This window comes from Pristiophorus japonicus, chromosome 15, assembly GCF_044704955.1.
Source record: "Pristiophorus japonicus isolate sPriJap1 chromosome 15, sPriJap1.hap1, whole genome shotgun sequence".
In the NCBI taxonomy this organism is placed as follows: domain Eukaryota; kingdom Metazoa; phylum Chordata; class Chondrichthyes; family Pristiophoridae; genus Pristiophorus; species Pristiophorus japonicus.
The window spans coordinates 3,685,015-3,699,116 of record NC_091991.1 but is presented as its reverse complement, the minus strand read 5'-3'; the positions used below and the strand labels follow the sequence as shown (position 1 = coordinate 3,699,116).

The following is a 14,102-nucleotide window of genomic DNA, read 5'->3' as shown; positions in this document are numbered from 1 at the left end:
GGCGGAGCTTTCAAATGATCCGATTGAAAAACGGCATTTCTTCAATGTTCGCGGGGTGGGTGATTGGACAATCCCGACGTTTCTTCAATGTACGCGGGGTAGGTGATTGGACAATCCCGGCGTTTCTTCAATGTACACGGGGTGGGTGATTGGACAATCCCGACGTTTCTTCAATGTACGCGGGGTGGGTGATTGGACAATCCCGACGTTTTCTTCAATGTACGCGGGGTGGGTGATTGGACAATCCCGACGTTTTCTTCAATGTACGCGGGGTGGGTGATTGGACAATCCCGACGTTTCTTCAATGTACGCGGGGTGGGTGATTGGACAATCCCGACGTTTCCCGGAAGGGTGGCAGCACATTGGGGAACCATAGGCTGTTGCCCCATGAATAACCCAGCTGTGTTCCCAGTGGTCAGTGCGGCTCCTTGCTGGGAGTGTGGGGGCGAAGAATCACCTGCCCCCCTGCCATACTTCAGGTTGCAGAATGTTTATGGAGGAGCCTTGAGCCCCCAGGGTAACTCTCACGTGATTCATTTCTTTCCACTCCCCCTCCACTAGGTCTCCCGAATTCTCTGTCTGAGATCCATCTGGACGGCAACAAGATCACTCGCGTCAAAGCTGATTCGCTGAAGGGTCTGCAGAACTTGGTCAGGTAAATGGAAAGCTCGGCGACCAAATGTCTCTCTATCTCTGTCGCCACCTGCAGTCCCACAACCCTACACAATCTCTGCGCTCCTCCAATTTCCGGGGACTGGGAGAAATTTAGAACTCAGCAGAGGAGGACAAAGGGTTTGATTAGGGCAGGGAAAATGGAGTACGAGAAGAAGCTTGCAGGGAACATTAAGGCGGATTGCAAAAGTTTCTATAGGTATGTAAAGAGAAAAAGGTTAGTAAAGACAAACGTAGGTCCCCTGCAGTCAGAATCAGGGGAAGTCATAACGGGGAACAAAGAAACGGCAGACCAATTGAACAAGTACTTTGGTTCAGTATTCACTAAGGAGGACACAAACAACCTTCCGGATATAAAAGGGGTCAGAGGGTCTAGTAAGGAGGAGGAACTGAGGGAAATCTTTATTAGTCGGGAAATTGTGTTGGGGAAATTGATGGGATTGAAGGCCGATAAATCCCCAGGGCCTGATGGACTGCATCCCAGAGTACTTAAGGAGGTGGCCTTGGAAATAGCGGATGCATTGACAGTCATTTTCCAACATTCCATTGACTCTGGATCAGTTCCTATGGAGTGGAGGGTAGCCAATGTAACCCCACTTTTAAAAAAAGGAGGGAGAGAGAAAACAGGGAATTACAGACCGGTCAGCCTGACCTCAGTAGTGGGTAAAATGATGGAATCAATTATTAAGGATGTCATAGCAGCGCATTTGGAAAATGGTGACATGATAGGTCCAAGTCAGCATGGATTTGTGAAAGGGAAATCATGCTTGACAAATCTTCTGGAATCTTTTGAGGATGTTTCCAGTAAAGTGGACAAAGGAGAACCAGTTGATGTGGTATATTTGGACTTTCAGAAGGCTTTCGACAAGGTCCCACACAAGAGATTAATGTGCAAAGTTAAAGCACATGGGATTGGGGGTAGTGTGCTGACGTGGATTGAGAACTGGTTGTCAGACAGGAAGCAAAGAGTAGGAGTAAATGGGTACTTTTCAGAATGGCAGGCAGTGACTAGTGGGGTACCGCAAGGTTCTTTGCTGGGGCCCCAGCTGTTTACATTGTACATTAATGATTTAGACGAGGGGATTACATGTAGTATCTCCAAATTTGCAGATGACACTAAGTTGGGTGACAGTGTGAGCTGCGAGGAGGATGCTATGAGGCTGCAGAGTGACTTGGATAGGTTAGGTGAGTGGGCAAATGCATGGCAGATGAAGTATAATGTGGATGAATGTGAGGTTATCCACTTTGGTGGTAAAAACAGAGAGACAGACTATTATCTGAATGGTGACAGATTAGGAAAAGGGAAGGTGCAACGAGACCTGGGTGTCATGGTACATCAGTCATTGAAGGTTGGCATGCAGGTACAGCAGGCGGTTAAGAAAGCAAATGGCATGTTGGCCTTCATAGCGAGGGGATTTGAATACAGGGGCAGGGAGATGTTGCTACAGTTGTACAGGGCCTTGGTGAGGTCACACCTGGAGTATTGTGTACAGTTTTGGTCACCTAACTTGAGGAAGGACATTCTTGCTATTGAGGGAGTGCAGCGAAGATTCACCAGACTGATTCCCGGGATGGTGGGACTGACATATCAAGAAAGACTGGATCACCTGGGCTTGTATTCACTGGAGTTCAGAAGAATGAGAGGGGACCTCATAGAAACGTTTAAAATTCTGACGGGTTTAGACAGGTTAGATGCAGGAAGAATGTTCCCGATGTTGGGGAAGTCCAGAACCAGGGGTCACAGTCTAAGGATAAGGGGTAAGCCATTTAGGACCGAGATGAGGAGAAACTTCTTCACCCAGAGAGTGGTGAACCTGTGGAATTCTCTACCACAGAAAGTAGTTGAGGCCAATTCACTAAATGTATTCAAAAGGGAGTTAGATGAAGTCCTTACTACTCGGGGGATCAAGGGGTATGGCGAGAAAGCAGGAAGGGGGTACTGAAGTTTCATGTTCAGCCATGAACTCATTGAATGGCGGTGCAGGCTCGAAGGGCTGAATGGCCTACTCCTGCACCTATTTTCTATGTTTCTATTTTGGCCTCTTGCGCATCCACCATTTCTATCGCTCCACCATTGACAGCCTTCAGCTGCCTGGGTCCTAAGCTCTGGAATTCTCTCCTTGTACCTCTCCGCCTCTCTCTCTCCCCTCCTTTAAGACGCTCCTTAAAACCTGCCTCTTTGGCCGAGCTTTGACCTAATGTTGCCTTATGTAGCCTGGTGTCAAATTTTGTTTGGTAACGCTCCTCGGGACATTGTATGACATTAAATGCGCTATATAAATGCAAATTATTGTTGCCGAGAATTTGATCCCGTCAGAATTCGATATTTGTTGACCTGAATGTCTACCTCCTGTACAATATGCAGCGTCTGGTATATCCTATGCATACAGTCATACCGTTAGTGGACCTCCTGCGGCGATGCTCTCATTAAGTTGAGGGAGAGATGGTGCGTTCTCATGGCGCTTAAAAACCAATCGATAGCGGGATCGAAATCGTCAGCGGAATTGAAGCGCGTTGTTTAAATCCCTATTTTTAAATCCCTACGTGGCCTCGCCCCTCCATATCGCTGTAATCTCCTCCAGCCCTACAACGCTCCGAGATCTCTGCGCTCCTCCAATTCTGGCCTCTTGAGCATCCCCGATTTTAATCGCTCCACCATCGGCGGCCGTGCCTTCAGCTGTCGAGATCTTCATCGTGTGCCCTACAAACTACTGTACTGAAAAGGACATCTGATTCTAGTGCACAGGGTATCATCTTCCAATTTTCATTAACTGTTCAAGTAGCTGACCTTGTTAAAAAAAAATTATTTCCCCTCCATTTTGTACATTTTGACATTTCTTCTCTGCCCAGCCAGGCAGTCAAGTGGCCAGCTCTTGGGGCTTTGTTGATCTTGCTCTATGGCCCCATGCAATAGGCAAACAGAGGAGGTCAGGGTCATCATTGGGGGGGTGAGGGGGGAAAGTGTCTGTCCTCTGATGTTTTCGCATCCCTCCATGGCCTCGCCCCTCCCTATCTCTGTAACCTCCTCCAGCCCTACAGCCATGAGATCTCTGCGCTCCTCCAATTCTGGCCTCTTGTGCATTCCCTGATTTTAATTGGTGGTATTCCTAAGCCCTAAACTCTGGAATTCCCTTCCTAAACCTCTCCGCATCTCGACTTCTCTCTCTTCCTTTAAGCTGCTCCTCAAATCCTACATCTTTGTCCAACCTGCCCTAATATCTCCTATGTGGCTCGGTGTCAAATTTTGTTTGGGACGTTATACTACTTTAAAGGCGCTATATAAATGCAAGTTGTCGTTGTTGTCGAACTCCCATCATACGTTGAGCGGGACTTGCAACGGATGCACCCCAAAAACAACCAAAGACCCACTCGTGGGCCCTGACCCCTGACCCTGCGAACCCCGGTGGGAGTCAGTGTCCGAGCTCCTCTAAGCTTTGAGGCTCAATCCTCCACAAATCCTAGAATTTAATCAGTACGACTTGGCCGGAAAGCCTCCCCATTAAATGTTTTAAAATCCTGTTCACCCTTCACAACATGTCCTAGTGCTGCCCCATCACTTCCTGGTGCTGCCTCATCACTTCCTGGTCCTGCCCCATCACTTCCTGGTGCTGCCTCGTCACTTCCTGGTCCTGCCCCATCACTTCTTGGTCCTGCCCCATCACTTCCTGGTCCTTGAAGATTCCTGTCCTCTTCCAAACATTTAGATTTTCTCCATTGTTTCCACCACCATTTGGGCCAAGTTAGTGGAGCAAATTCCAGATCCTACCATCCCGGCCCTCCAATTAGCTTAGTGCTTTGAAATAAATCTGCGGTATATGCAAGTTTAATCTTTATTAGGCTGTTAACTTTACGAAGTACGGCTACTTAACCTGGGCTACGCATTGCTCACCAGTCCGTGCCATGTAGTAGATGCGTGCTGCCGTTGATACGGAGCGACACTTGCAACATTGGTACTGCAATGTTTAGCAAGGGATCATTTACAGTTGAATGGCAGAGACTGTGGTACGTCTATAATGTGCGTACGGGGCCCGTTTCCACAACTCACCCTGCCAGTGGTGAGCCATGAATGCAGACCAGGAAATCACGGACACCCTGTTCTCAGCAGGCTTCCTTCCCTAAAGGACTTTAGTGAAGCAGTTAGGTTCGTGTGATAATCTGGCAGCTAGTCACAGTCTCTTTTACTGGTACCTTATTTTGAGATTTAACACGAATTCAAATTCTCAATGTACCATGGTGGATGTCCGCACCAGTGAAGTGGGATCTCGAAAGATCTTCACCTGTGATATTCTAGATTATTTCTCCACACGAGGGATCAGCCGGGGCTCAGTGGGTAGCACTCTCGCTGAGTCAGAAAGTTGTGGGTTCAAGTCCCACTTCAGGGACTTGAGCACAAAAATCTAGGTTGACACTCCCAGTGCAGTGCTGAGGGAGTGCTGCACTGTCGGAGGGGCCGTCTTTCAGATGAGACATTAAATCATGCTCTTGGGTGGATGTAAAACATCCCATGGCACTATTTTGTAGACGAGCAGAGGAGTTCTCTCTCTCTCTGTTCTCCACTCTCTGTCCTGTGACAGTGGGAACTGGTGCTCTCCACTCTCTGTCCTGTGACAGTGGGAACTGGTGCTCTCCACTCTCTGTCCTGTGACAGTGGGAACTGGTGCTCTCCACTCTCTGTCCTGTGACAGTGGGAACTGGTGCTCTCCACTCTCTGTCCTGTGACAGTGGGAACTGGTGCTCTCCACTCTCTGTCCTGTGACTGTTGGAACTGGTGCTCTCCACTCTCCCGTCCTGTGACAGTGGGAACTGGTGCTCTCCACTCTCTGTCCTGTGACAGTGGGAACTGGTGCTCTCCACTCTCCCGTCCTGTGACAGTGGGAACTGGTGCTCTCTACTCTCTGTCCTGTGACAGTGGTAACTGGTGCTCTCCACTCTCTGTCCTGTGACAGTGGGAACTGGTGCTCTCCACTCTCTGTCCTGTGACAGTGGGAACTGGTGCTCTCCACTCTCTGTCCTGTGACAGTGGGAACTGGTGCTCTCCACTCTCTGTCCTGTGACAGTGGGAACTGGTGCTCTCCACTCTCTGTCCTGTGACTGTTGGAACTGGTGCTCTCCACTCTCCCGTCCTGTGACAGTGGGAACTGGTGCTCTCCACTCTCTGTCCTGTGACAGTGGGAACTGGTGCTCTCCACTCTCCCGTCCTGTGACAGTGGGAACTGGTGCTCTCTACTCTCTGTCCTGTGACAGTGGTAACTGGTGCTCTCCACTCTCTGTCCTGTGACAGTGGGAACTGGTGCTCTCCACTCTCTGTCCTGTGACAGTGGGAACTGGTGCTCTCCACTCTCTGTCCTGTGACAGTGGGAACTGGTGCTCTCCACTCTCTGTCCTCTGACAGTGGGAACTGGTGCTCTCCACTCTCCCGTCCTGTGACAGTGGGAACTGGTGCTCTCCACTCTCTGTCCTGTGACAGTGGGAACTGGTGTTCGCCACTCTCCTGTGACAGTGGGAACTGGTGCTCTGCACTCTCTGTCCTGTGACAGTGGGAACTGGTGCTCTCCACTCTCTGTCCTGTGACAGTGGGAACTGGTGCTCTCCACTCTCTCTCCTGTGACAGTGGGAACTGGTGCTCTCCACTCTCTCCTGTGACAGTGGGAACTGGTGCTCTCCACTCTCCCGTCCTGTGACAGTGGGAACTGGTGCTCTCCACTCTCTGTCCTGTGACAGTGGGAACTGGTGCTCTCCACTCTCCCATCCTGTGACAGTGGGAACTGGTGCTCTCCACTCTCCCGTCCTGTGACAGTGGGAACTGGTGCTCTCCACTCTCTGTCCTGTGACAGTGGGAACTGGTGCTCTCCACTCTCTGTCCTGTGACAGTTTGAACTGGTGCTCTCCGCTCTCTGTCCTGTGACAGTGGGAACTGGTGCTCTCCACTCTCTGTCCTGTGACAGTGGGAACTGGTGCTCTCCATTCTCTGTCCTGTGACAGTGGGAACTGGTGCTCTCCACTCTCCCGTCCTGAGACAGTTGGAACTGGTGCTCTCCACTCTCCCGTCCTGTGACAATGGGAACTGGTGCTCTCCACTCTCTGTCCTGTGACAGTGGGAACTGGTGCTCTCCACTCTCTGTCCTGTGACAGTGGGAACTGGTGCTCTCCACTCTCCCGTCCTGTGACAGTGGGAACTGGTGCTCTCCACTCACCCGTCCTGTGACAGTGGGAACTGGTGCTCTCCACTCTCTGTCCTGTGACAGTGGGAACTGGTGCTCTCCACTCTCTGTCCTGTGACAGTTTGAACTGGTGCTCTCCACTCTCTGTCCTGTGACAGTGGGAACTGGTGCTCTCCACTCTCTGTCCTGTGACAGTGGGAACTGGTGCTCTCCACTCTCTGTCCTGTGACAGTTGGAACTGGTGCTCTCTACTCTCTCTCCTGTGACAGTGGGAACTGGTGCTCTCCACTCTCTGTCCTGTGACAGTTGGAACTGGTGCTCTCCACTCTCCCGTCCTGTGACAGTGGGAACTGGTGCTCTCCACTCTATGTCCTGTGACAGTGGGAACTGGTGCTCCCCACTCTCTGTCCTGTGACAGTGGGAACTGGTGCTCTCCACTCTCTGTCCTGTGACAGTGGGAACTGGTGCTCTCCACTCTCCCGTCCTGTGACCGTGGGAACTGGTGCTCTCCACTCTCCCGTTCTGTGACAGTGGGAACTGGTGCTCTCCACTCTCTGTCCTGTGACAGTGGGAACTGGTGCTCTCCACTCTCTGTCCTGTGACAGTTTGAACTGGTGCTCTGCACTCTCTGTCCTGTGACAGTGGGAACTGGTGCTCTCCACTCTCTGTCCTGTGACAGTAGGAACTGGTGCTCTCCACTCTCTGTCCTGTGACAGTGGGAACTGGTGCTCTCCACTCTCTGTCCTGTGACAGTGGGAGCTGGTGCTCTCCACTCTCTGTCCTGTGACAGTGGGAACTGGTGCTCTCCACTCTCTGTCCTGTGACAGTGGGAACTGGTGCTCTCCACTCTCTGTCCTGTGACAGTGGGAACTGGTGCTCTCCACTCTCTGTCCTGTGACAGTTGGAACTGGTGCTCTCCACTCTTTCTCCTGTGACAGTGGGAACTGGTGCTCTCCAGTCTCCCGTCCTGTGACAGTGGGAACTGGTGCTCTCCACTCTCCCGTCCTGTGACAGTGGGAACTGGTGCTCTCCACTCTCTGTCCTGTGACAGTTGGAACTGGTGCTCTCCACTCTCCCGTCCTGTGACAGTGGGAACTGGTGCTCTCCACTCTCTGTCCTGTGACAGTGGGAACTGGTGCTCTCCACTCTCCCGTCCTGTGATGGTGGGAACTGGTGCTCTCCACTCTCTGTCCTGTGACAGTTGGAGCTGGTGCTATCCACTCTCCCGTCCTGTGACAGTGGGAACTGGTGCTCTCCACTCTCTGTCCTGTGACAGTAGGAACTGGTGCTCTCCACTCTCTGTCCTGTGACAGTGGGAACTGGTGCTCTCCACTCTCTGTCCTGTGACAGTGGGAACTGGTGCTCTCCACTCTCTCTCCTGTGAGAGTGGGAACTGGTGCTCTCCACTCTCTGTCCTGTGACAGTGGGAACTGGTGCTCTCCACTCTCCCGTCCTGTGACAGTTGGAACTGGTGCTCTCCACTCTCCCGTCCTGTGACAGTGGGAACTGGTGCTCTCCACTCTCCCGTCCTGTGACAGTGGGAACTGGTGCTCTCCACTCTCTGTCCTGTGACAGTGGGAACTGGTGCTCTCCACTCTCCCGTTGGTGTAGGAGGGAGGGTTTTAGTTTCCTGAACAATTGGGACCGCTTCTGGGGAAGGGGAAGGTGGGACCTGTACAAGTCGGACAGGTTACACCTCAACAGAGACGGGACCAATGTTCTCGCGGGTGGTTTTGATAGTACGGTTGGGAGGGCTTTAAATGAGCTTGGCAAGGGGATGGGAACCCAGGAGAGGGCTCTGAGCTAGTTAGAGCTGGTGAGAGCTCAGATGAACAGAACCCCAAGAAAGAATGCAAAAGGCAGGAGGCAACAGAGCAGAGTAGCACTGGGGTAAGTGTAAACCACAAGGTGATAGGAAGGGACAATATGTATGAATATAAAGGGGCTGCAGGAGGGGTCAAAACTAAAAATCATGATTTAAAAACCAGTATTAAAACACTCTACCTAAACGCACGCAGCATTCGAAATAAAATAAATGAGTTGACGGCACAAATCATGACAAATGGGTTTGATTTGGTGGCCATTACAGAAACGTGGTTGCAGGGTGGCCAAGACTGGGAATTAAACATACAGGGGTATCTGACGATTCGGAAAGATAGACAGGAAGGGAAAGGAGGTGGGGTAGCTCTGTTAATAAAGAATGATATCAGGGCAGTTGTGAGAGATGATATTGGCTCTAATGAACAAAATGTTGAATCATTGTGGGTGGAGATTAGAAATAGTAAGGGGAAAAAGTCACTGGTGGGCGTAGTTTATAGGCCTCCAAATAATAACTTCACGGTGGGGCGGACAATAATCAAGGGAATAATGGAGGCATGTGAAAAAGGAACAGCAGTCATCATGGGGGATTTTAACCTACGTATCGATTGGTCAAATCAAATCGCATGGAGTAGTCTTGAGGAGGAATTCATAGAATGCATACGGGATTGTTTCTTAGAACAGTATGTTACAGAACCTACAAGGGAGCAAGCTATCTTAGATCTGGTCCTGTGGAATGAGACAGGAATAATAAACGATCTCCAAGTTAAAGATCCTCTCGGAATGAGTGATCACAGTATGGTTGAATTTGTAATACAGATTGAGGGTGAGGAAGTAGTGTCTCAAATGAGCGTACTATGCTTAAACAAAGGGGACTACAGTGGGATGAGGGCAGAGTTGGCTAAAGTAGACTGGAAACACAGACTAAACGGTGGCACAATTGAGGAACAGTGGAGGACTTTTAAGGAGCTCTTTCATAGTGTTCAACAAAAATATATTCCAGTGAAAAAGAAGGGCAGTAAGAGAAGGGATAACCAGCCGTGGATAACCAAGGAAATAAAGGAGAGTATCAAATTAAAAACCAATGCGTATAAGGTGGCCAAGGTTAGTGGGAAACAAGAGGATTGGGAAAATTTTAAACGACAGCAAAGAATGACTAAGAAAGCAATAAAGAAGGTCAAGATAGATTACGAGGGTAAACTTGCGCAAAACATAAAAACAGATAGTAGAAGCTTTTACCGATATATAAAATGGAAAAGAGTGACTAAAGTAAATGTTGGTCTCTTAGAAGATGAGAAAGGGGATTTAATAATGGGAAATGTGGAAACGGCTGAGACCTTAAACAATTATTTTGCTTCGGTCTTCACAGTGGAAGACACAAAAACCATGCCAAAAATTGCTGGTCACGGGAATATGGGAAGGGAGGACCTTGAGACAATCACTATCACGAGGCGGGTAGTGCTGGACAGGCTAATGGGACTCAAGGTCGACAAGTCCCCTGGTCCTGATGAAATACCTACCAGGGTATTAAAAGAGATGGCGGAAGTTATAGCAGATGCATTCGTTATAATCTACCAAAATTCTCTAGACTCTGGGGAGGTGCCATCAGATTGGAAAGCAGCTAATGTAACGCCTCTGTTTAAAAAAGGGGGCAGACAAAAGGCAGGTAACTATAGGCCGGTTAGTTTAACATCTGTAGTGGGGAAAATGCTTGAAGCTATCATTAAGGAAGAAATAGCAGGACATCTAGATAGGAATAGTGCAATCAAGCAGAAGGAACATGGATTCATGAAGGGGAAATCACGTGTAACTAATTTACTGGAATTCTTTGAGGATATAACGAGCATGGTGGATAGAGGTATACCGATGGATATGGTGTATTTAGATTTCCAAAAGGCATTCGATAAGGTGCCACACAAAAGGTTACTGCAGAAGATAAAGGTACGTGGAGTCAGAGGAAATGTATTAGCATGGATCGAGAATTGGCTGGCTAACAGAAAGCAGAGAGTCGGGATACATGGGTCCTTTTCGGGTTGGAAACCGGTGGTTAGTGGTGTGCCACAGGGATCGGTGCTGGAACCACAACTGTTTACAATATACATAAATGACCTGGAAGAGGGGACAGAGTGTAGTGTAACAAAATTTGCAGATGACACAAAGATTAGTGGGAAAACAGGTTGTGTAGAGGACACAGAGAGGCTGCAAAGAGATTTAGATGGGTTAAGCGAATGGGCTAAGGTTTGGCAGATGGAATACAATGTCGGAAAATGTGAGGTCATCCACCTTGGGGAAAAAAAACAGTAAAATGGAATATTCTTTGAATGGGGAGAAATTACAACATGCTGAGGTGCAGAGGGACCTGGGGGTCCTTGTGCATGAATCCTAAAAAGTTAGTTTGCAGGTGCAGCAGGTAATCAGGAAGGCGATTGGAATGTTGGCCTTCATTGCGAGAGGGATGGAGTACAAAAGCATGGAGGTCCTGCTGCAACTGTACAGGGTATTGGTGAGGCCGCACCTTGAGTATTGCGTGCAGTTTTGGTCACCTTACTTAAGGAAGGATATACTAGCTTTGGAAGGGGTACAGAGACAATTCACTAGGCTGATTCCGGAGATGAGGGGGTTACCTTATGATGATAGATTGAGTAGACTGGGTCTTTACTCGTTGGAGTTCAGAAGGATAAGGGGTGATCTTATAGAAACATTTAAAATAATGAAAGGGATAGACAAGATAGAGGCGGAGAGGTTGTTTCCACTGGTCGGGGAGACTAGAACTAGGGGGCACAGCCTCAAAATACAGGGGAGCCAATTTAAAACCAAGTTGAGAAGGAATTTCTCCTCCCAGAGGGTTGTGAATCTGTGGAATTCTCTGCCCAAGGAAGCAGTTGAGGCTAGCTCATTGAATGTATTCAAGTCACAGATAGATAGATTTTTAACCAATAAGGAAATTAAGGGTTATGGGGAGCGGGTGGGTAAGTGGAGCTGAGTCCACGGCCAGATCAGCCGTGATCTTGTTGGGTGGCAGAGCAGGCTCGAGGGGCTAGATGGCCTACTCCTGTTCCTAATTCTTATGTTCTTATGTTCTTATTAATGTTGGGGAAGTCCAGAACCAGGGGTCACAGTCTAAGGATAAGGGGTAAGCCATTTAGAACCAAGATGAGGAGAAACTTCTTCACCCAGAGAGTGGTGAACCTGTGGAATTCTCTACCACAGAAAGTTGTTGAGGCCAATTCACTAAATATATTCAAAAAGGAGTTAGATGTAGTCCTTACTACTCGGGGGATCAAGGGGTATGGCGAGAAAGCAGGAATGGGGTACTGAAGTTGCATGTTCAGCCATGAACTCATTGAATGGCGGTGCAGGCTCGAAGGGCCGAATGGCCTACTCCTGCACCTATTTTCTATGTTTCTATGTTTCTATGAGTAACCTGGCCATCATTTTGGTTCCTGCCGGGTGCATATATTAATGCAAAATTGCCCGTGATCAACTTGTAAGCTTTCGCGACGTGTGTACACTCGCGTTCTAATTCTCTCCCGCCATTGCAGACTGGGCCTGAGTTTCAATGAGATCGCCACGGTGGACAATGGCTCACTGGACAACGCACCCTACCTGAGAGAACTCCACCTGGACAACAATGCACTCATCAAAGTGCCTGGCGGCTTGGCTGACCATCGATATATCCAGGTATGGAACAAAGGACATGGCAAACAGTGATATATTTATTGTTAATGTATCAGCCGTGGCTCAGTGGGCAGCACACTTGCCTCTGAGTCAGAAGGTTGTTGGTTCAATTCCCACTCCAGGGGCTTGAGCACGAAAATCTAGGCTACACTCCCAGTGCAGTGCTGAGGGAGTGCTGCACTGTCGGAGGTGCTGTATTTCAGATGAGACATTAAACCGAGGCCCCGTCTGCCCTCTCAGGTGGATGTAAAAGATCCCAAGGCCACTATTTTGATGAAGAGCAGGGGGCCTGGCCAATATTTATCCCTCAACCAACATCACAAAAAAAAACAGATTTCATGATCATTATCTCATTGCTGTTTGTGGGAGCTTGCTATGCACAAATCGGCTGCTGCATTTCCTACATTATAAGAGCGACAATGCTTCAAAACAAAAAGTACTTCATTGGCTGTAAAGTGCTTTGGGATGTGGTGAAAGGCGCTATGTAAATGCAGTACCTTTCACTGATCACCGTTGTTGCCAACGATAAGAGAGCCAAGGGTTATGGGGAGCGGGCGGGGAAGTGGAGCTGAGTCCATGATCAGATCAGCCATGATCTTATTGAATGGCGGAGCAGGCTCGAGGGGCCAAGTGACCTACTCCTGCTCCTATTTCTTATGTTCTTATGTTGAACACTTTTTGTGTTTTCCTTTTGCCCACCAGGTGGTTTACCTCCACAACAACCGCATCCCGGCCGTGGGTGTCAACGACTTCTGTGGCCTGGATTATTACGCGAAGAAGAACCTATACTCTGGGATCAGCCTCTTCAACAACCCCGTCCCGTACTGGGAGATCCTTCCCGTTACTTTCCGCTGTGCCATGAACAGTGCGGCCATCCAGCTCGGCAACTTCAAGTAAAACCCCACCCGCAAGGAGGAAATGTCGTGTCAAGCGCTGAGCATCTCACGTACAGTTTTTTTTATTAAGCCCCCCCCCCCCCCAAGAACTGCTAGTTAGGTTAAACGGCCGCAGCTCATCGTAGCTGACTTCGACAAACAAAAAGTGGTGTTATTAAAAATCTCTCCATTACTCCCGAATAAGTGTAGGAACCGCAATCTCCATCGGGTCCCCCCCAACCATCACTCACTCTGTAACGCCTGCAGGCGAGGGTCTGTGACATATGGTCCGACCACAGCCGCTAATTTATTATCCGTCGCTATGACGACTTGCCAGCCACACGCTCTCTATGGCTCGTCATTCCCGTCCGTTCATCCGTCCCGCCGAGGGTCGGCGCCCCTGTCTTGCCAAATCTCATCACCTTTAGCCGACAATTGCGGCCACATTTGGAAGAGAATTCTGCGGAAATCCTTTGATTGTTCCTGTTTCTCTCACGGTGAAAGCTTTTGTGTGTTGTGGGGGAAGGGGTGGTGGGGGGGGTGTTTGATTGGTTGCACAAAGTGGCTCTCCCATTCTTTGCAAACTGTATGTACCCTAAGCAGCATGTTGGTGCTCAATGACTCAGTGATGCCTATACAAAATATATTGTAAGCTCCAGACCCGTTTCCCATTGATTCATTTCTTGACTCGTACTCATAAACAGACGCTCATTATAAGCATTCAACATCTTCTGCGCAAACATAAGAACATAAGAAATAGGAGCAGGAGTCGGCTATACGGCCCCTCGAGCCTGCTCCGCCATTTAATATGATCATGGCTGATCTGATCATGGACTCAGGTCCACTTCCCTGTCCGCTCCCCATAACCCCTTATTCCCTTATCGTTTAAGAAACCGTC

The 14,102-nt window shown here is 49.2% G+C and overlaps 1 protein-coding gene across 1 annotated transcript in view; it reads left to right on the top strand.

Moving 5' to 3' along the window:
• Nucleotides 1-13,862, top strand: part of LOC139280568 (decorin-like) — a 67,399-nt gene extending 53,537 nt beyond the window's left edge. The window contains exons 6-8 of the mRNA XM_070900074.1: nucleotides 562-655; nucleotides 12,194-12,332; nucleotides 13,032-13,862. Of these exons, the coding sequence (XP_070756175.1) occupies nucleotides 562-655; nucleotides 12,194-12,332; nucleotides 13,032-13,226 (428 nt within the window). The 3' untranslated portion in view covers nucleotides 13,227-13,862. The remainder of the gene's footprint in view (nucleotides 1-561; nucleotides 656-12,193; nucleotides 12,333-13,031) is intronic.
• Nucleotides 13,863-14,102: the final 240 nt, after the last annotated feature.